Genomic DNA, 23,155 nt, shown 5'->3' on the forward strand with positions numbered 1-23,155 from the left:
TGTTTGTGTCTCTATCAATTGGTGTAGGATCCATGTATAACACCGAGAAATGATAACACCAGCTTTATTATGGTAGCTTATATCATCATATTGACTATACTATGTATTTCTAAACGATTAATAAACACAGTAAACTATAGTTAGTTAGGTTAATGAAATATACACAGAAACGTACTTCATAACATGATGGTGATGTCATATTCAGAACATCATGCATTGGAGGGGACCATAACATCTGGCCAGTAACATTATTTGCTACAGTCCCAAACCATTTTATCTACATACCCATGTAACAAGAGATTTTAAAAATAAATGGCTACTTGGTTGTAAGTGTCCTTTACATTGGGAGAAGGAGTGGCTCACTGAGTAAAGACACACACTGGCACTGATAGTTTGAAGCAGGGGAGTCTGGTTCAATTCCCGGTGTGGGCTCCTTGTGACCTTGGCCAAGTCACTTTATCTCCCTGTGCCTCATGCGGCAAAAAAACATTTGTACGTTCCACGGGCCAGGGACCTCAGGCTGAAACATGTGTCTGTAAATCGCTGCGTACAACTAGCAGCCCTATACATGAACATGCTCATATTATTATTATTATTGTTACATAGTTTCGACAGTCATACGTTCCATTACATATTAGAATACACAAATGTGTTAGCAGAGTGGGAATGGTTGTTATATATAAAACACACCATGTCATAAAATGTTAGTAGTCATTAAAGAACACTCAATAAAAATTCATGAGGCACTCTTTTGCAACATCATTATGTTAATTAAGTGCTTATGCAATATAGGCATAAGGGTATCACATTTTTAATTGTTTGTTAATAAGCGCTGCAAGCAATATAAAATTAGTTCCATATGTAGTATAGTAGTCGGTGGCTCCTCCTCACAATCATCTCATATAAAGGTAGACTCTTCTGAAATCATACATTGATCCGATTGTATCTTCCCCGACATCTCTGAAATACAGCAAACACATGATGGTCAAAGATGGCACCTTACTAGATATGCATCCGTGACAACGCGTTACGCAGCTCTATATGATTGTGTAGATACACACGTCAGTCACTTATATGTTAGAAGTAAAACTGTTCATCAGTATGTAATGTTTCTTTAAATTTGTAGCAGGCATAACTATGTATAAGAAGTGAACGTTGCCTGTATACTGAAAGATGTGCGCGCACATCTTTGTGTGCGCACGCACTTCACGCTTGGCTCCACTAACTGTTAGCGCATGCGCAAAACAAAGCGTACGTTGTGCGTTCAATACATGTTGAAAATACCAGTAAACATAACATCTTTATTTCAAATACAATGAAGACGAAACTACATTCGTTCTAAACGAGTACATCTGTATTCTTTTTAAACAGACGTGTTTGAACAGAAAGCACGGCCGATAACACAATGCGCAAATGCAATACGTGTGACGTCATGTTAAGCCAGCGTGAAACGCACGCTAACACTCCTCCCACTCAATTAACATTCGGCTAACGCCCAGGGTACGCCTACAAACACTGAGCCGCACGCATCACACACTGCAGTTACCGTTACTATAACAAAACATGACAGCCAATAGGCTTTGAGGCGCGCACGTCGCTTGGGGGCGGGACTTACATCACTAATCCTTTTTAAGGACGCCTTGGCCCATGACAAGGGTCCCACGTCATACGTGGTGGACCCGGTTTTCAATGTTGTAGATGTTGCATGATAACAAAACAGGTATGTGTTAGAGTAATGGTAAAATGTTGCTAATATGTTTAAAGGGATAGGAAAGTACGTATATTTATTCCGTCAGCAATGTGTACTACTCTTTCAGGTCCTACTATATTGTATTAGGAAACAATTTGTTTGTGATCGCTACATGTTATGCAGTCTGCAATGTTACGCTGTATCCACGCATTGAAAGTGAAAATGGTGGTTACAAAAAAAAAAAAAATTTAAACGCAGAGTCAACGCATAACGATTGTTATATTTACCATTCTTCTAGAATTAACTCTTCGCCTGGCTGCAACTGGTCGCTCCAGAAATGCAAGGCATTTTCATCCACGCTTAACCCAACCGCTGAATCCAGTATGGCACATATCTCCTCCAGGATGCGCTCATAGGAATCGCCACTGCTTTCTTCAAATAATTGGTCGGGAGGTAGGTTCATTTCTTCCGGTTCCCATTCCAATGCATTTTCAGCTGAAAGGCTTGGTACATAATCATAGTACTTTTGTTCTTGTACAATGTGGGTTTCAGGAATGGAGGCTGCAGATATTGCAGCACGTATCGATTCAAACGGATCAGTAGTAGCGGATACATTGCTATTGCCATTAGGAATAAATATGCCTTTCACGACAATATAAGTGCCGTCTTTCAGGAGAAATTGTTTTTCCGGGGCAATCTTCCAGAAACCATAGGTGTGTTGTAGCTTATCCTGGTCACGTTCAAAAAAGTCATTACTTGATAAAGTGAATCTTATTGAGGAATTAAAATTCCGTGCATGCTTACGGTCTTGGTAATAAGGATATTTTGCTCGAATGAAATCATCGATTTGGCGTGTGCTTGCTTTCTGTCCGCGACTGTTCAAGATGGCTTCACAGATCATGTACTTATACCCTAAAAGGGGATTAATATTGTTAACGAATTCATCAGCCATGTCTGAGTAGCACAAAAGCTGTGTGCAGGTCTGTGTTATTTGCTCATCAAAATGAATGTGCTGAATGGCTAACAAACTCCTGTTTTTCCTTGTCAAGGTCAACAAAAGTAACTACTTTGACTCCTTATTTCAAACGCCAATTGGATTTGTTTGTCTAATTGGGTTAACAGTTGTGGTTCGTGATATGGGACTGTGGGAGAAACATTTCTCCTTCTTTTATCTCGTTTGTGAAAAACATCCCTAGACTGTGAATGCGTTCACATAGTGTTTTTTTGAAAACTAACAAAGACCAGTGTGTGAAAATATTTCTTAGCCAGGCATATCAGTAAAAACACACCTGCAAAAAGAAATGTTTTTTCCCCGCTTACATTTCTGTGTGTATGTGAAAGTCTGGTTAACTCCCTGTCTGCATGAGTTTAAATACGTGTGTATATATATATATATATATATATATATATATATATATATAAATATATCTCTTATAAAAATATATATATATTTATATATAATATTTTATTTTTTTTTATATTGCAGGAGTACACACAACATTGATGGCATTAAAGCTGCAGTTCAGTCTTTTTTTTTTTTTTTTTTTACATTTATTTTTTTACTTCAATAGTTTTATGTGTGCAATCTCTAATTACCTAAAGAACAGTATAGCTGCAGCTCAATTCGTTTTCCATGTATTGATAGGTCGAAATTTGGTGACATATTAAAAGCTGGCATTTGTTTATAATCTGCTTGACTGGCAGTGGAAGCTCATGAATATTCATGAGCACTGCTGCATTGACAAGTGCTAGAGGGAGGGCAGGGGTGTGCCAGAGCTTGTGACAGGACAAGAAGGGGCAGTGCCTTAGCAAATGGCTGTTTAAATAGAATACAAGAAAATTGGTCTTTCAAAGTTGTTTTTTTAAAACCAGAAAATGCTAAAAGTATTTTTTCTTACTACAGAACTGATTTATTAAAAAAACCAAACATGCAGGATATTGACTGAACTGCAGCTTTAAGTATACCTTGTATGAAACCTATTTAAATGGTGAGAAACATGATTGAATTAAGTAATAAACATTTGTTTAAGCACAATACTGTTAGAGTCTCATACTTAGGATATTTCTCAAACATTAGGCCTGTATTATTAAAATAGTGTTTTCACAAGGAAGCATGAAGTGTATTAGTTTGTGTATACCAGTTTAAAGAGTACTATATATATATATATATATATATATATTTATATATATATATATATATATATATATATACACACATATACATATATATATACACACTCACACACTCACACTCACACTCACTCAGTGTGTGTGTGTGTGTGTGTGTGTGTGTGTATATATATATTATTATACATTCTGAGATGTTATAGAAACGAACACACAACTGATTAAAGGACAAAATTACAATGGCCAAGCAAGGCAAAGGTAAGTAATAATTTACACATAATCCTGCTGTACACGTACAAGAAAGATGTTTGCACTTACTTAGGTGTTTTAATAATTGCATGTGACTAATATGCATATGCAATTCTTACATCAATTAACACACCCAAATGCAATGTTTTGCTGCAAAGTCAATGGCAGCTTCTCTAAACTTAGCAACTGGCTCCTGGTGGACCATTACTGAACAGACGATTACAACATAAATATTTATAACACAATTAATTATGAGTGTTAACATTTCCAAAACTTCACGTGTACAAGAACATAGTTGAAAGTTTGGAAACAACACAGTCTTCAGCATACATACAATAGTAATTAGATAATCTGAAGTCAACAAAACAAGGCCAAAGACATATTTTCTGAATTATAACATTTATTTTTTTTGTTCCTTTTGCGAGCGAGTAACAGGCCTGCTTGTTGTCTCTTGAATTTTCCTTTTTCTTTTGCCACCAACTTTAGGCACAACAGAGCCACTTTGAGTGGCCTCTGGCACTTCACGGGCAGGGCTTGTGGCCAGTGACTGTTCACCTACGGGGCTTGTGGCCAGTGACTCACCTACAGGGCTTGTGGCCAGTGACTCACCTACAGGGCTTTTGGGCAGTGATTCACCTACAGGGCTTTTGGGCAGCGATTCACCTACAGGGCTTTTGGGCAGCGATTCACCTACAGGGCTTTTGGGCAGCGACTCACCTACAGGGCTTTTGGGCAGCGATTCACCTACAGGGCTTTTGGGCAGCGACTCACCTACAGGGATTTTGGGTAGTGACTGTTCACGGACAGGGCTTGTGCCCAGTGACACATGTGAGCAAGTTGGTAGACACTGCACAAGTGATGGTTGGTCTGTTTCATGTGTGTCTTGTTTTGTTTTTGTCGCCTCCTTTGTAGGTGTCTGCTGCTGAATTTGTACAGATGGCAGCGGTAGGATGTCATCAGGAACCTGCACAGCAATGTCTGCTACTTGACCGGTAACATTTGGGCCTGGTGAATGAATATCAGATGAATGTGGTGAAAACTGACCTGCATGAACAGATCCTGGCTGGGAGGTGTTGAATTGTGGTACATTAGTCATTCTCCAGTAATTAGCTTGTGTTTGCTGAACAACTAATGCTTCGAATGAGGTGTTGATTTTTTGCAACTGTTTAGGCACTTCAATGAAGACTCTGTGGAGATGTGCCAATTGTGATACTGTTTCTTCCTGCAGTCCAATCATCCTTTCCAGCACTGTCATCATGTCTGAATGGCGACGATTTTCTGCGTCCACTATTTTTCCCTCTGAAGCTACAATTGCATCGTATGTGGAAGTTGATGGACGATTTGGCGGTACAACAGTTTCTATTGGCACCTCTTCATGGTCACATGATTGTATTTCAGTCTCTTCTGTGGCGTCATCCTCATCATACTCATCATCCTCATCACCATGATGTTCTAAAAAGAAATGTACACATTATTAAATGGCATGTTAATGTATGCTGTGTTACTATGTAATTGTACTGTGTCCTAAGTAACACCTAACATGTTAGCATACGTTTTATAACCTCATTAAAAACTACCTTGACTTACGAATAATGTTTGGACTCAGTATGAAATATGAATGAATGAAAAGTTGCTCTAAACTCAGAAGTCCTACATGATAATTAACATCACTAACACAATACATGTTGCCTTACACTTAATTTTCACTGACACTAAGTAATCCTATTTAAAGAAGATGTGCAAAACAAATAATGCACATGACAACATAACATATAGAAGAGCACATATTATATGGCCAGCAAATGATACACTCACCTTCTAGTAGTGTTGAGCTGGCTGACCCAGGTGAAGACACTTGTTCCATCTCAGGTGACACATGTCCTCCAGGGGCAACTATATATAACAATAACATAAGTTTTACATTTACATGTGTAAATATTGAACAAACACTTATTGTATGTTCTGTATTTATGATTAACTAACAACATCAGTTCCTTAACCGAAAATGTGTGTGAAAGTGAACATAAATAGTTGTAATAACACTGTACATGCCTGTGTACTTAGAATTTTTGAGTTCCCTAACATACAACATACTATGTTGCTGCAGTAATGCGTGAGGATAAATAGATTAAATGAGTACATAAAAATCATATGTTGTGTAGTGATATCAGTATCATAATGTACATAACTATCATGAGATGACCATTCACAATGGTTATCATGAAGGTGGTCATATTGCAAAAAGTGTTGTTTTTGGTAGAGGATATGTGTGGTACATTAATCGAAGATGTGGCACACCTGAATGTGGCTGTGACTCAACAAGACAACACATGCAGTGTGTGATAATGTGTCTTTCATAGTAGTTCAACTATAGATATGAGTGAACTAATGTGTGACGTACGCTTTGATAAGTAATGAGTTGTTGGGGCATTTAGTAGCTAGAGTTAAGCTTTCAAATGAGTGTGATTAACTTCAGTTGTGCTATTCAGGTTGTAAGAAAGGTATTCCCTTCCCCAAAAAGCCTAATCAGCCACACCTTTCAATGACTTGAAACAGGTGCAAATGGTGTGAACTAAGTTGACCGTGAAATGAGGCTGTAATTAGTGTGTGTGCTGAACCCCACCCCCTCTGTTGAAGTGTATGCTGTGATGAGATATTAATTGCAGCTGCTTTAACACAATGGTAGATGAGCTAAGTAGTCATCTGCAGTGTTTAAGTTATGAAAACAATGACATAACATATGATACGTGTGCCTCATTATGCTGTCTGTATATGACATAAAGCAAAAATGGACCTTTTCATAAGCAACTATAGATGTGTTAGTGCCAGTGATGTTTGTAGGCCGTTACATGCAATTTCTTTGATGCATGCTTAAAATAGGCAGTAATGTCATGTTTGTCGGAGTAAAATCAATAAAATACACAATAATATGATACATATTTCTGTTCTGTACCTGTAGCTACTAATAATTTCTCATGAACATGTGTTACACATGTGTACTACCCTGTTGTTCCCCATCTTCGCCCACCATCAATTGCTTCCACTGCAGCTATGCATTTTGGGAATTCACATGTAAATGAGCACGCAATGGCACGTGCTATATTAGTTACTGCTTTTAGTAGGACTACTACATATATGTCTATTTTGAGATATATATATACAGAATCAGACATATACATATATAGATGCAGGTATGCTTATATTGTGAAGACAGTATAAAAAGCAGTGTAAATATGCAAAATAACTGTAAGCAACGACACGCCTAGTACAGTAATATTTATCACCTGCTGGAAATTGTGACGGATAAATTCCAATGTCACGGTCACCAGCCAAGCCTTCCACGACGACGGTAAGTAATTTTGGCCGAAGCAGCTCCTCCAATGGAGTCAATATGAGACGTTGTGGTGTGGGCCCACCTCCAGTGCCAGTAGCATGCACGCGTTGGTCTTGTATTTTCTTTTTCAATTTGGACCTAATATCATCAAATCTTTTCCGACAATGATACTTGTCCCTGACACTATTCCCACAGGCATTGACACCAATGACTATTGTGTCCCACATTTCTTTTTTGCTTGCTGCACTTGTCCGCCCTTGAAAAACATATAAAAGATATGAGGTAAATGAATAATAATATAAGCACCAGTTTCCTACACTGCTAGCTGTTCCAAGAGATAGCAAACATGCTGTTTTATGTGTAATATGTGCAGCACATGAGCATTCACTACTAAACCTATACATGTAAGCAAGGTTGCATTCATATTGTATGCAGTTGTGGCAAATTGACCGCCTGTGTTTATTTGTCCTTGTAAGGCATGATAAAAAGCTGTGTTTCCACACTAATGAACATAGAAAGATATTGTGTACCCATATTTGCATATGAACAAAACTCAGATGACCTAGGATCACATGTATTTGAATAATAAATGTAAAGTTACACTTACCTACTAAATGTCCATAGAGACTGTCATAGTGCTCCAGAATGCCAGTGACAAGAGCCCTATTTTCCTGGTCATTGAAGCGAGGATTACGTGGCTTCTCCACACGTTTTTTCCGAGCAGGTTTAGGGTCAGAGCTTGGCTGGTGCTGACTGGACTCTCCTTCTTCCAATGGAAGAGCCTCCAAAAGCTGGCCACCAGCAAGCACGCCACCACCAGACACCCCATCAGCAACTGCGCCACCAGCAGCACTCCCAGCACCAGCACTCCCACTCCTAGCACCAGCACTCACACTCCTAGCACCAGCACTCCCACTCCTAGCACCAGCACTCACACTCCTAGCACCAGCACTCCCACTCCTAGCACCAGCACTCCCACTCCCAGCAACAGCACTCCCACTCCCAGCAACAGCACTCCCACTCCCAGCAACAGCACTCCCACTCCCAGCAACAGCACTCCCACTCCCAGCAACAGCACTCCCACTCCCAGCAACAGCACTCCCACTCCCAGCAACAGCACTCCCACTCCCAGCAACAGCACTCACACTCCCAGCAACAGCACTCCCACTCCCAGCAACAGCACTCCCACTCCCAGCAACACCACTCGGTGCACCAGCAACATCACTCCCCTGAACAGTACGTTCACTCCGACGCGTACTCCCACGAGTAGCACTCCCACTCCCACCAGCATCACTCTTCCCACGCTTTGCGGGCATACTTCCAGCACTCACAAAAAACAGACAAGAAATGTACAGGCAATCACACGACCCACTTCCACATATAAAACAAGACAAAGATGTAAACAAAACAACAAAGGACAAAGCTCACCCAATACACAACAAGTCTCTCAGTCAATATGCAAATCTTCAATCGTCCAGCTCTGTGCGTCTCTCTCTCTCTCTCACTCCCAACAACACAGAGAATGATTAGCAGTACACGTTGCCTTTAAATATGGCGCGCAATCAAAAACATGCTTGTTTCGCCTGATTCAGCAAGATTTGTGATTGTGCAACCTAACAGCACCCCGCCACGCACGCCGATACACCTGTGTGTGATCGGCTCATCATCGTGAGAGTGGGCGGATTTGTTTTCTGGTTGATTTTGAATGTATTCGGCACTTACTGCATACGGAGAGGGAAAAACGCCAATAACATGACTAATCGATAAGGTTGCCGATTTCACATAATCGTCGCTTACTGCATGAGGCCCCAAGTCTCACTTCAGTCGTTTAATTTCTTGGAGAGCCACTTTTCTGGGAGATTATATTAAATGCCATTTTTAAACACTACATAACCAACCTGAATTTGAGACAACCCACCGGGAGAAAGGGTGAAAGGAAAAAATGGAATGGGAATGGGTTAATAGGGTAGTAGGGGGGGGGGGGAGGGAAAACCCAACTGGGGTAACCTTGAGGCCATATATCCAACCAGTGGGGGGTCTGTACATTTAAGTCTCTGAGGCAGATAACTTTTGCGGCCACAGAGCTTGTAGGGGTGGGGGTGGGGGGGGTAAACTCGGACCCAAGAAGGGCCACAACAGTTCCAATCTACATTTACATGTAGAAATACACTGTACAACAATGTAAATTTCAAACTACCCGTATCGGGGCGAGTAACTGGAGAAGGGGGACAACACGAACTAGGGGCCTAACCCTACAATCCTCCCACATGGACATAACAGTCTCTTTATAGGCAAACCTCAGTGACCCAGATTCTTCGTCTTAAGAGTTCGGTTCGGATCTGCTTAGTCTCCATCATCATGCTCAAATTCCATTGATGTCCCTAGACCCAAAAGGAAGTCCCTAATTTTGGGGAGAATTTGTTAGTGAGACAGACAAGAAAGATAAATGTCAGAGAAGAGCATCTGACTTTCTGCAGGATAAGGGTCTTTTAGATCCGTATGGCTCTCAGCTGGGGGTCATAAAGGTTCCCCCAATCCATGTGGAGGTCGGCATGTCCATGAGAGAAAAAGTCAGGTCAAGTCATCAACATTTGATGAAAACAGCCCATATTCGCTATGTTAGGATGTCTTTTTTTCCTTGGTGCTTGGACCCAGTGACTCTAGTCCACGTTGGTCTTTGGGGTTTCAGTGTGGCTTCTCTATTGACTGGGGCTGCCATCTCTGGGGTGGGCGGTTTTAGGCCCAGTGTTTCCAGGACTGATGTTCCTTCTTTGGGCGAAGCAATGACATGGAAAGTATTCTTGTAGGAAAACAACAATTTGCAGGGAAAACCCCATCTAAATTTGATTTGATTGTCACGTAGGACGAGTGTGATTGGGCGGAATCCTCGCCTTTTGGCCAGTGTGGCTTGAGCCAGGTCTGGAAAGAATGTTAAGGTGGACCCCTCAAACTGTATTTGATTTTGGGATCTAGAAGCTCTCAGGATCTCTTCTTTAGTTCTGAAGTAGTGCAGTCGGACAATAATGTCACATGGCTTATCCGCCATTAGGTTTCTTGGTTATGAGGCTCTATCTGTTTGGAGCTGGTCTTCCGTTAGAGCCGGGCCAAGAGATGTAAAGAGTCTCGATAAGTAAGAGTCCAGAATATCATTGCTCACCTCTTCAGACACGTTTATGATCCTTATATTATTTCGTCTGGATCTATTCTCAGCGTCTTCCAAATTATCCAGGATTGATTTCACCTGCGTTTGTAGTTCCACAATATCCTTAGAATGCTGAGTCTGTGTACGCGTCATAGCTTCTATTTGTTCATATATTTCCACCATGTGGTCCGTAATGGAGTTGATCTCTTCTTTGAGACTATTGTATAGGTGTTGGGACTCAACAAGCATTGCTGCTTTAAGATCTTTAATGAAGCACGCCGTGTCTTTCTGAGAGACCACTTGTGATTCATTCTCTGATGTGGACGCTCTGTCAATGTTCCCCTCTCCTGACAGGGAGCCGCTCTCTTCTCCATATCTCGCAGGTTTCTGCTGAAAAAACTGTGAGGACTCCCGAGAAAGGTTTTTTTAGTTTTAAGAAGCATGGTAGGTGATTAAAATACTTCAGTGTCTCTATGTCAGTTGCAAAGGATTTGTGCTAGTGTGGGCTGTTTTTTATTTTTTCAGTTGTCCCCTCTCTACATGGAGCAGTTTGATTGTGCAGCCATCTTCTGAATCATGTTTACTCGCCTTTCTATTTTAGTTCTAGCTAGCCCTTGTGTGTTCCATCAATAAAGTGTTTTGAAGATCCCAGCAGCCTCTCTGAGTCAGACATGCGCAGTTGCGCCCGAATCCTCCATTGTTTCTTGTTATTTGTTGTGCAGAGTTGTAGTTTTTACCAAACTTAGATTTCCCTTCTCTTGTAATTCGGCTGGGAGGGGAAAACAGCAGCAAGCTCTGGCAGCAAGTCTCTTGTATGGGTTTGGTTTGGGTACACCAGGTTCTGGAGTGATCAAGTAAGCACCAGGATCCAAGATGGTGTAAAGCCTCCTAGTTATGACACTTGAATCTTTTGGGATAGCCTCACTTTTTTCTTTAACAGTCGCTTTAATTTACAGCTTTTAGGCTTAGGTCTCCTGCTCCAACCAACCCTCCCCCACACCCCATCTCCCCCCCTCAGGAACACGAGGGGTCTCTCTACTCCTCACCTCACTCAGACGTTCGTTGGGTGGTCCTCAAGCTGTGCTCCCTCCCCCGAAACCTGCCCCTGCCGGAGATAGGCTCCTGGCCACGATGGGACACTTTTTCAGCAGATCTAGCTCTCCTTCTTTGCTAAACTGGATTTTTTAGATTGACAGTGGTTCACTCACTGTGTGGTTGACGGTTGGCCACTTCCCCACTCTCACCTCCACCCGGCCGTCCCGCCAAACCGGGGTGTAATCGCGGGACTCCCTCTGTTCACTGGTAAGTTTAGAAGTCGGGATTTAGTTGTAGGTCAGCCTCACCCTCCTGCGCCCCAAGCGACCCAGCGGTCTCGTGCTTTGCGATCTCCCGCAGCTCTGGTGCTTCCCCGAGAACGGTCCATCCCCAGGTAGGAGCCCAGGCCCCCTCCGCTACACACGTCCTGCCTGGATTGGAGGATCCCGCACCTCATTTAGGGAGGATCTGGTCTCCCTCCATGATGGATTATTTCTTTAATTAATGTATAGGTCGGGCACACACCAGGCGTCTGGGTAATCTCAGCAGAGAACACAGTCGCTGGATTCCAGGGCGATTCAGGCCCCCGCCATGAGCTGACAGTGTGTTTGGGCCTATTATTATTATTTTGACCTTTTTATCTCTTTAAAAAAAAAAATTTACTTACTGTTCCTGCATTGTAAAGTTGATAGCGATTGTAAACCAGACAAATTAAGGTTATGATAGGTGGAAACTGACTAAGTCTTTACAGAACCACAAAACGTGGTTCTTCACCCCATTGATTAAACTGCAGGTAGGGATTCTCAAAACATTTTTTTTTAACAAAACTTGTTTAATCGAACGTTTTAACTATTCAACACATTATGTAAATAGTAATACAATTAGAAGCAGCACTTGTATACGAGTCCCAAGGAGATCTGCTCAATAACGCGCTGGGGCACATTGGTTACTCAACAAGACTTGCGCTGTCCTCTCATTTTCAGAGAGAGTGGTATAGGTACAAGCAAGTACTGTACCTTTAAGGCTAGACACTACAAACCTGTCATCTAGGGCAGGGGTGCGCAAGATTTTCTGTGGGGAGGGGACACGGCAGTTACAGAGGTCCCGCGCTTCCCCGAAGGCATTTAAATTAAATGCCAGGGATCATGTGAGGCCTCTGTAAAACTCCCTTGCCTTACCTTCCAGCATCGCGTCGTCATGGCAAGCCGGCGGCGGCGGGGGGGGGGGGGGGTGTCACGTGACATCACATGACCCTGCGGCGTCATTTGATGCCGCAGCCATGCCGGGAAGGGGGGTGCGAGCAGGGGGGCGCAGGAAGAAAACTTTGCGCACCCCTGATCTAGGGAGAGCTGAACTGTTCTGTAGAAGGACAATGATGTCTATGACTGTCGGATCTACCTGTACCGTAACAGCGTGAAAACAGAGTTCCTGTTCTCCTTTTTGGAAAAGTTCATAACTTTAATATGCTTTTAAATGTTTAACAAACAATCCTAAAACCGCCAGGCTCTTACCGACAAAGCCGTTGACTCGGACTCCCTGGCCGTAGTTGGCCCGCATGGCGGGAGCCACTATCTCATCTATAAACATCTGGGAGAAGCCGGCCTTCTGCATGGTCTCATCGATGGTCATGTTCAGTTTCTCAGTGAAGTCGTTACCCCCCAAAGCGTGAAGTAAGGTCTCCGTGCTAGAGAAGCAGTAGTCAAATGTTTGGTATCGGTAAATCCTGCGGAGCAAAAGGGAAATGGGAATTAGCTGTACAGCTGTACTGAGCAAAGGATCCTGGGGGTTTCCATTAAATGAAGTTACTGTAACAGCAGAATACACTTTTCTTTTTTTTAATAATTAAAGGGTAGGTACAAGGACTTGGATAGATTAGAAACGTGGGCAGATAAATGGCAGATGAGGTTTACTACAGATAAATGTAAGGTTATGCATTTGGGAAACAAGAATAAATAGGCAACTTACAAAAATGAGGATAAATTGGGGGAATCCTTGATGGAGAAGGATTTAGGAGTGCTTGTAGACAGCAGGCTTAGCAATAGTGCCCAAAGCCATACTGTAGATGCAAAGGCAAACAAGATCTCATCTTGCATTAAACGAGCAATGGGTGGAAGGGAAGTAAACATAATTTTATAAAGCATAATAAACCTTTTTATAAAGCATTAGTAAGACCACACGTTGAATATGGAGTACAATTTTGAGCACCACTCCTTAGAAAATACATTATGGAACTAGAGAAAGGGCAGAGAAGAGACACAAAATTAATAAAGGGGATGGACAATCTGATTTAATAAGATAGGCTAGCTAAATTAGATTTGTTTACATTAGAAAAGAGGCGTCTTAGAGGGGATATGATAACTATATACAAATATATTTTCGGGACCATACAAGGAACTATTCATCCTAAGCCTGTACAAAGGGTCATCCATTAAGGTTGGAGGAAAGGAGATTTCACCAGCAACAAAGGAAAGGGTTCATTACAGTATGGGCAGTTAAAATGTGGAATTCATTACTCATGCAGACTGTGATGGCAGATACAATAGATTTGTTCAAAAAAAGGTTGGACATCTTTTTAGAAAGGAAAGGTATACAGGAATATACCAAATACGTAAACATGGGAAGGATGTTGATCAAGGGAGTAATCTGATTGCCAATATTTGGAGTCAGGAAGGAACTTATTTTTCCCCTTATGAGATATCATTAGATGATATTTCACTGGGGGCAGGGGGGGGTGTTGATGTTTGCCTTCCTCTGGATCAATATACTGTAAGTACAAATATAGGGTAAAGTATCTGTCGTCTAAACTTAGCAACGGTTGAACTTGATGGACATATGTCTTTTTTCAACCTCATCTACTATGTATGCATGCATGTATTAATGTATGTATATGTGTATATATATGTGTGTATGTACAGTATATATGACACTTTCACCTAGTCCACAAGAAAATTACAAATATTATGAATTTAGTATAGGTATCTGCTAAAATGGAGTTTACCATGACAGGATAAGCAAACTTGAATATTTTTTTTTAGCAAAATATGCAACTAAATTACTCCTTATAAGACTGAGGATCAAAATTTGGGAGTAACAGAGGGTTCCTGTATTTGTTATCCATAAAAAAAAAATATATATATATCATAGTATGTTAGACTGTGGTGGCTGCTCACGTGGTGCGGTCCCCGGGGCAGGAGGTGGGAGCTTGCCAGGGGGGGGGGGGGGGGCGGGAGGTGTTCCTTTCCTCGGGAGGGGACAATGTCTGTCATGGCATGTATAATGCCTGGGTTGCGGGAGATGGGCGCAGGGAGGGGAGCAGTTGCAGCTGGCTGGCGGTACGTGGTGCGCGCTCCCGTTTCCATGCTTGCCCGCTCGATATGGGCAGAGTGTGAGGGGGAAGCTGGTGAGGGACTGGCGCGCACGTGGGGGGAAGCTGGAGGGCCGAGTCTTGGCGCTTTTTCACCTGCACAGGTACACTTCTTCCTTCGCCCCCGGTTGCTGAGCTGGCCCGCCTGGGGCGGGCAGGGGGAGGTGGCCTGCTCGGATCGCTGCCGCTCATACTCCAGTGTGTGTGAGTGTGAGTGAGTGTGTGTGTGTGATACCAGAAGTACCCACCCACCAGTCTGTCACCCACCCAGTCAGTCTCCCAAAGTCAGTCAGTCACCCAAGGCACCCACCCACCCAGTCACCCTCTCTGTGTTTGTGTGTGTGTCATCCTCTCTCTCTCTCTCTCTCTCTCTCTGTGTCATCCACTCTCTCTCTCTCTCTCTCTCTCTCTCTCTGTGTGTGTCATCCACACTCTCTCTCTCTCTCTCTCTCTCTCTCTCTGTCACCCACACTCTCTCTATCTCTCTCTCTCTGTGTCACCCACACTCTCTTTCTCTCTCTCTCGCTCTCTGTCACTCTCTCTGTCTCACACTTTCTGTGTGTCACTCTGTGTGTCACTCTCTCTGTCTCACACTCTCTCTGTCTCACACTCTCTCTGTCTCACACTCTCTCTGTCTCACACTCTCTCTGTCTCACACTCTCTCTGTCACACTCTGGATCTGGATCTATTATTTACCCTATATATCTTAACTGCCCTATACCTACACCGAAATAACCTATACTGCTTTCTTCCAGATCTGACTCTCAAGCTTCACATGGGAGACATCGGAATCCCCCCTAACGCAGAAGACAGGTAAGAAACACCTCCCCTCCAACATATAACATTGTGGGAATGAGGGTACCCGGACATTGAGGCACTGCGGATCAGGTAAGATCCCAGGCGGGATTGCTGCTTTAGAAAATTGTGAAGCGGGGGCATCCAGACACTGGTTAAGGGGTTCAGGAATCTAGTCATTCATATCTGGCTTTTTTTTCTAGATTAGTGAGGCCATCCGACATTTACACACACACACGCACACACGCACACACGTAACTATGTAACAAGGACTAATTGTAGTAAAGTATACAAGCAATACAATAAATAAACTTATGTCAAAAACGAATGTTATTAGTTCTTACTAGGAATTTATTCAATTTTTTAAGGGGGGGGCTGGGGGCGGGGCAAGGTGGTGAGTAGATTTTTTGGTTCGGCGAGATTTTGGGGCGATTTGTCAAGCACTGTATATATGTATGTGTATATATATGTATGTATATATATAGGTAACAGAGCAGATGGCACACAAATACAGATGAGGACAGGTGCTTAGTCCCATATGAATGAATACAATCAAAGGCTCCTTACCAGGCAGACCAGAGAATCCAGGGAATCCAAAGCAGGCACAGCAAGGAAGAGACAGCACACTTGTTAACAAGTGTGCTGTCTCTTCCTTGCTGTGCCTGCTTTGGATTCCCTGGATTCTCTGGTCTGCCTGGTAAGGAGCCTTTGATTATGTATATATATATATATATATATATATATACAGTGGTCGACAAATCACCAAAAAATCTACTCGCCGAACAAAAAAATCTACTCGCCACCTAGTACCACACGTGTGCTGCTTGGGCCATTAGGAGCTCGCCCGGGGCGTGCAAATGTATAGGTTTGTCAAATACTGTATATATACATACACACACACACTCACACTTTTTTTTTTACAGGTAATGATATTGAAGGTAGATACCTCATGAATTTCTCCAGTACATCTTCTACCCACATGTACATACGCAGGAAGTTCAGACCATAATACCACAGCAGTTTTATGATGTTGATCAGGAACCAATCGCTCTCTCGGAAAACAAACTCCTCGCCGTTATAAATTCCCACCAAGTTTCCCGACTGCGGCCGGGAGGAAAGACCTAGGAGAGAAAATGCTGCCGGTATCAACGCACATCTTGTGTGTACGGATAGTTGCATTTATGTCGCGCCAGCAAAGTATGCAGCGCTGTACAAAAGAGACGATCCAATACAGAGAATTATACCATAACAGACATAAAATCCGACAATAGGAAAGAGAATCTCTACCCCGAAGACTTTACAATCCAAGGGATTTTATAGGAAGATTTGTGCAAAACACAAATCTACTCTAATCCCGGAAAGTGAGGTCCTCTGCTACCGCCACGCCACCCCATAAAAATCCCACGCCCCCCAGTTTGCACATCCCTGTCTGAAGGGATTGTTGAGATTCAGTCAACTATCATGTAAGAATCTACAAAGAATCCACCCTTGATCTGCCCAGAAACAGGGGTGGAGGAAGGTGATGAGGAGCCCAACCCCTCTCAGGTAACCATACTGACATGAGGTTACTAAGGCCCTTAATATAGTGGGCACGCGCGCGTGTGTGTGCAAACGCTCGTGCATGTGACACACACTTTTTGTGTGTACAGTCCGTGCTACTGTGAGCGACAGGCTTGGAAGGTACTGTGTGTGTGTGTGGTACTGTGTGTGTGTGTCACTGGGGAAGGTGTGTGTGTGTGTGTGTGTGTGTGTGTGTGTGTGTGTGTGTGTGTGTGTGTGTGTGTGTGTGTGTGTGTGTGTGTGTGTGTGTGTGTGTGTGTATTAAAATTAAAAAAAAAAACATGCTGTGAGAATAAATTATTTATTAATATTGTGCACACACATACACACATACACATAGATACACATATACATACACACATACACATACACACATAGATACACATATACATACACACATACATACATATACTGTGGTAGCGGCACAAATACTTAGTTTTGGGAGTCTTCCCCGCTATCGCCCGGCTCCACACTCTCTGCAGTGTGCACGCGCGGCCCTAGCATACAATGACTGTCTAACCACAGTCAACTATAACTGCCGCGCGCACGGCACAGCGCGTGCCCCCACTATATTACGGGCCTAAGGCTGAGGCCCTGGTGTCGGTGCTGCACGCGCACCTGCCAGGCTAGCGGCGTGCGCGGCCAAGATCCCTGGTCTGCAGTGAGCTGCGGGGGGAGCGTGGCAGGGTGCGCCGCCACGACATCACCCGGCAGGTTCACCCTCATTGGCGGAACCGCCGGGGTGTAGCTAACGCTCCGTCGCGAGCACAGATTTCCTGTCTTCAGGGAAATCTGTTCGCACAACGTGGCGGGCAAGGTGGGTAGCTGGCCCGGCCCCATTCAGGGGCGGTTCTTGTCCCTGCAGCGCTCGCCATAGCGGGCGCTGCAGCAGGCACCAGGACCTAGCCTAAGTGGTATAAAGGTAGAGATATAGGGGCTTGGGCCTCAGATCCTAGGAGGATCCTAAGTGCCACCAGGACAAAAGAGGCGGGGGGGCCTCACCTGTGTTGAGGTGAAACTTGGTTAAATGTAAATGTGGTCATCTTTTATTATTTTGTAATATTTTGGGAAAGTACCCCTTAGTTTTAGGACCCACAATCAAGAGAACCAGCCTTCTTTACTAGTGACAATGGAGGACAGAGTGGGAGTACCCACAAGCAGGGGCACCATGGGTAGGGACCCCCTAGTGATATGTGCCACATTGGGTCTGCCCATTCAGCATTCCCACACCAAGACACTGCAGGCCCACGAGTAGGAATTTGAAGGGGATCCGTGCAGGATGATGGGAGAAATGGGACCCCCAGAAAGGTAGCACCCCCCACCTAAAGCTAGTTTCTAGGAGCTGTACCAATCCTCTGGTGTTTAGGATAAAGGAGATATGTTCCTGCCGCTAAAGGAGGTCAACTAAAGAGATAACACAACCATGTGGAACCTCCCTGGATTGATGTATAGGATCCAGGGAAGCATGTTGTGTTATGAAAACCTGTCCTGTTATGAAAACCTGCCCCGTCATGAATAAACTTGTCTTGTGTGTATAAAAGTTCCTGGCGCCCTGTGTTACTATCCTGAGGAGCTTACAACACCAGCCAGCCAAATGCCAGCACCCTGACAAGGTAAAGAGAGTATGTGGCACCACACCTACACAACCTCATAGTAACACTCCTTAGGAGCCGGACTAGGAGAGGTTACATTTGCATATATCTTTAAGAAGTTCCTGCTTACTCTGACTCTTCATGATTGAATCTGTTAAACGCTACAGCTGATTTGAACTAGGCCTCCTGATATTGGTGTACATCACAGAGAAGGCGCTACTTATAGGACACACTATTCTTTATGTAATTCAGCCCCTGGAGGCGTTCGGAAAAACGTATGTTGGGGCGGTCTGTTCCTGTTCTCTCTACGTCCTCGAGGAGTGTGGAGCCCTGATGTGAACCTGTGAAGACCTCTTCCTCATACTTTGATTACATTCGGGACTCAATGAACTGCTAAGTAGCAGTGCAGCCCTTACTTTAAATACTTGGACAATTCATGCCTTTCCTCTGATGACTGGGGATTACACGCAAACAGGTTATACTGTGTTTTTTCTGTACAAGCAGTATTGTTTTCTAAATTCTGGCTTTGCATCACGCAGTCTATTCTTGGTGTTAAATGTTCTGCTTTACTTTGTGCTCTGACTGGCCAGGTTTAGGATATAGGAGATAATCTCTTTTGATTCCTCCCTCCAGTGCGTATTTACTACATAGAACACAGTGTTGATTGACCTACTAGGTATTTGCGTGTTACTTTTTGACTCTACTTGTGTTTTAGACAGTGCCTCACACCGGGGCCTCTTTTAATGTGTTTTAGTTAAACAACTGTCTATTTTTGTACACCAGAGTGCATGGGATGCTTTCTCTTTCTGTGGTTATATATATTGTGATACAATCACTGTCTCTGTATAGGCTTGAGTGGTGCAGCTAGTATGCTTTCCAGCATGCAAGCAGTTAACCTCCCCTGGAGGGACTTGTTGCAGCTGCAGAACTCTTGATTGAACAAGGAAGTGTAAAAGGCAAACACAGAGAGCTGCCTTCTGAGAGACTGCTTTCCCCAGAGAAGGGGGAGAGAGAGTTCTCCCCCGCTAGGAAGGGGCTGGCACAGACCCCATAGGCTCGCTGGGTGGTGGTCGCAGAACCTGCTGGGGCTGCCTGTGTTGTAATCCCAGAAAGAAGAAAGGACGTGAGACTGTGCTGAAGCAGGGATGTCCTGTCCAGGATATTGGAACTACAGATTCTCTGAACTCTCACAGGGTCCAAAGGGAATAACCTGGAGCCCCAACAGATAAGCGATAAACATTATATTGCTGTGCCTAGAGACTATGTATATCATTTATATTTAATAGTACATGTTTTTAGGTGGTAACCAGCTTAGCTGGCCACTCAGTTAGAAAGGGCTAGAGCTGTTGTTTAATCAGTCTCCTATGAGTTGATGTTTATTTTATGATTTGTTTTGCCTTAAAGGGATGATGGGCCTGTTATTATATTATTTAACCCCTGTAAATAAACCCTGTGTAAAGAAATACCGAGTCTCCTGCCTTACTATGGGACGCAAGATACTGTAACGTGATGCAGACGTCACAATATAAAAATATATATCATTGTCTTTTTCTTAAAAAATTCAAGCATATGAATGAATGATTGCAGGACAATTGTTGAAGAGATGTCTTACAAAGATAAGGAGATGTGTCATAACACAGGAATGAGTTTGAAGGTCCTTCTTGAACTTATAATGTTAAACCTTCCAAGATTCAATTAATTACATGTGAAGTATTTAAAGCAACAGGAGATATGGTTAATCTATTATAATGTAACGGATCGGGGGACTCGATCTTCCAAGCGTGTCCCCGTCACCTTGGTTCCTCCAGCTAACCCTTCCGTTCCCGTGCCTTCCCCATCTCTGCCTCTTTCCCTTACGCTGCGGTTTGCACGCATGCGCGACCCCGTCACTGTGCGCGCGCGTTCCCGTTCCCTGGTGTCCCGTCAGGGGACTCATGCCCCTCGGCGTACCTCCATTTCCCTACCTGGTTCCTCCGCTCCTTCTCACACTCCCCAGCCGAGCACCTCCTCTGCGATGCTTCCCCCACGCTCTGGTTCTCGCACACCGCGCGTGCGCACCTGTCTTACAGAGGGCGCGCGCACTCGCTCTACTTACCAACCCTCCCCAGGCACTGGCTCCGCCCCCCGTAGGTTGCAGGCTATCTCCCTAGATTACCTCCCTGTCTCCTCCCCTGCTCTCACACACCTATCCCTGCAAGCTCCCAGACAAACCCCTGCTCCACCCCTTCCTGCTATTTGTCCTCCCTCCTTTATAACCCCACTCTGCCCTCTGCTTCCTCGCTCTGCATAGCTTTCCTGTAGCTCCTGTGTGTGCAGTGTCTATGCCTAGCCGCCTTGTCTCTTTCAGCGCTGGTTCCTGTCCCTGCCCCTGTTTGGATTCCCTTGGTTTGAACTTCAACTCTGCTTTGGACTTTGACTACGCTGCCTTCTCCTGCCCTTGTACCCTGGCTTTCGGACATCACTACGCTGCTCTCTCCAATCCCTGGACTCTGGCTCTTGGACAATACCCTCCGACCTCTGGCGCCCCGGACTCAGCAAGTATACGTTAACCCTTACTCACCAGGCCCGGCAACGCAACTACCACACTCCGGGCACGCCCTCACTGCTGTTGGTGCGTGTTATAACCTTACCCACCTCAGTACTGGGGACTGGCCAGGTCGGCGGGCATACAGGCGTTACATATAATAACCAGAATTGTCACCAAAGGTCATACTATGGTTTGAAGTTGCTTAAACTGCTCTGTTGACAATGAGTAATTATTGACAACTGTAGGTCCTAGCTGAGATAAGAGGCTGTGACAGACAGTTGCCTTTTAACCACTGATAATTTGCTGAAGTAACCATTTCAGACAAGAAACTTAAGTTCCTTATATGTTCACAAGGAGTTCATATGACATCAGTGGTATAACTTACTGTATGTAAATACCCTGTTAGGATAATACTTAACGTTAAGATGGCTGACAGGGTGGTTTTATCTGGATAAATAGACAGCAGGGAGGCTGGGAGCAAGGAGACCAGGAGGGAGAGAATGATAACACCATGAAGAGAAAGACGTGTTAATATCTGGAGAGGATACCAGCAGAAAGCTACTATGTGCAATCATCAATGACAATATCCTAACCTTTTGGGAACGTCATCATTGCCATTCTCACTATTTTTGTATGTAAGTAATTATTTTCAAAATAAACATTTTGTTTTTGTGTGCAACGACTAAAATGCTGAATTCTGTTATGCTGGAGTAAATCTATAGAAAAGACGTAAAGAGGTCATTACAATCATGCTCATATTACTCGACCTTTCTGCAGCGTTTGATACTGTGGACCACCCTCTTCTCCTTAACATTCTCCATACTCTTGGTACTGTAACAAAGCTCTATCCTGGATCTCCTCTTACCTCTCCCATTGTACTTTCAGTGTCTCTTTTGCCAACACCTCCTCATCCTCTATCGATCTCTCTGTGGGGGTACCCCAGGGATCATTCCTGGGACCTCTCCTCTTTTCTCTTTACATACTCTCTCTAGGTTACCTATATCACCTCTATGCTGACGACACACAAATTTACTTCTCAACCCCTGACCTACACCTGCTGCACAGTCCAAAGTTTCTGAATGACTCTCTGCTGTAACATCCTGGATGGCCCTCCGCCACCTTAAACTTAACATGTCAAAAACAGAGCTCCTCATATTTCATCGCAAACCTGGCCCTACTACCTCCTTCCACATTACTGTTGGAAGTACTGTCATACACCCAGTAGCACAAGCACGCTGCCTAGGGGTTACACTCGACTCCTCTCCCACATTCTGCTCTCCCATTCAAAAGGTAGCTAAAACCTGTCGCTTTTCCCTCCGCAATATTACGCCCTGTCCTCTGTTGCTTGACTGCTAAAACTCTGACAGAGGCCCTCATTCTCTCCCGTCTCGATTACTGTAACCTTCTGCTATCTGGCCTTTCTGCCTCCCCTACAATCTATCCTAAACGCTGCTGCCAGAATCACTCTACTCTTTCCTAAACCTGTCTCAGCGTCTCCCCTGCTGAAATTCCTCTTCTGGCTTCCTATCAAATCCCACATCTCGCACTCAATTCTTCTCCTCACTTTTAAAGCTTTACACTTTTCTGCTCCTCTTTACATCTCAGCCCTAATTTCTCGCTATGCACCATCCCGACTCTTGCGTTCCGCTCGAGGATGTCTTCTCTCTACCCCTTTTGTATCTAAAGCTCTCTCCCGCCTTGAACCTTTCTGACTGACTGCCCCACACCTCTGGAATGCCC

The 23,155-nt window shown here is 43.8% G+C and overlaps 1 protein-coding gene across 4 annotated transcripts in view; it reads right to left on the minus strand.

The window, feature by feature from the left end:
• PCYOX1 (prenylcysteine oxidase 1) overlaps positions 1-23,155 on the minus strand; it is a 58,580-nt gene that overhangs the window by 22,650 nt on the left and 12,775 nt on the right. For 2 of the 4 annotated variants that reach the window (XM_075601331.1, XM_075601332.1), the window contains exons 3-7: positions 16,683-16,857; positions 13,089-13,300; positions 7,351-7,656; positions 5,882-5,959; positions 4,463-5,518 (exon numbers count right to left, since the gene is read on the minus strand). In XM_075601331.1, coding sequence (XP_075457446.1) covers positions 4,467-5,518; positions 5,882-5,959; positions 7,351-7,656; positions 13,089-13,300; positions 16,683-16,857 — 1,823 coding nt within the window. In that variant the 3' untranslated portion in view covers positions 4,463-4,466. Of the gene's footprint in view, positions 1-4,462; positions 5,519-5,881; positions 5,960-7,350; positions 7,657-13,088; positions 13,301-16,682; positions 16,858-23,155 lie in introns of those variants that run through there. The other 2 variants (XM_075601333.1, XM_075601335.1) reach the window with 2 other exon arrangements.

The sequence above is a fragment of the Ascaphus truei genome, chromosome 5 (assembly GCF_040206685.1).
Source record: "Ascaphus truei isolate aAscTru1 chromosome 5, aAscTru1.hap1, whole genome shotgun sequence".
NCBI classification, from domain to species: domain Eukaryota; kingdom Metazoa; phylum Chordata; class Amphibia; order Anura; family Ascaphidae; genus Ascaphus; species Ascaphus truei.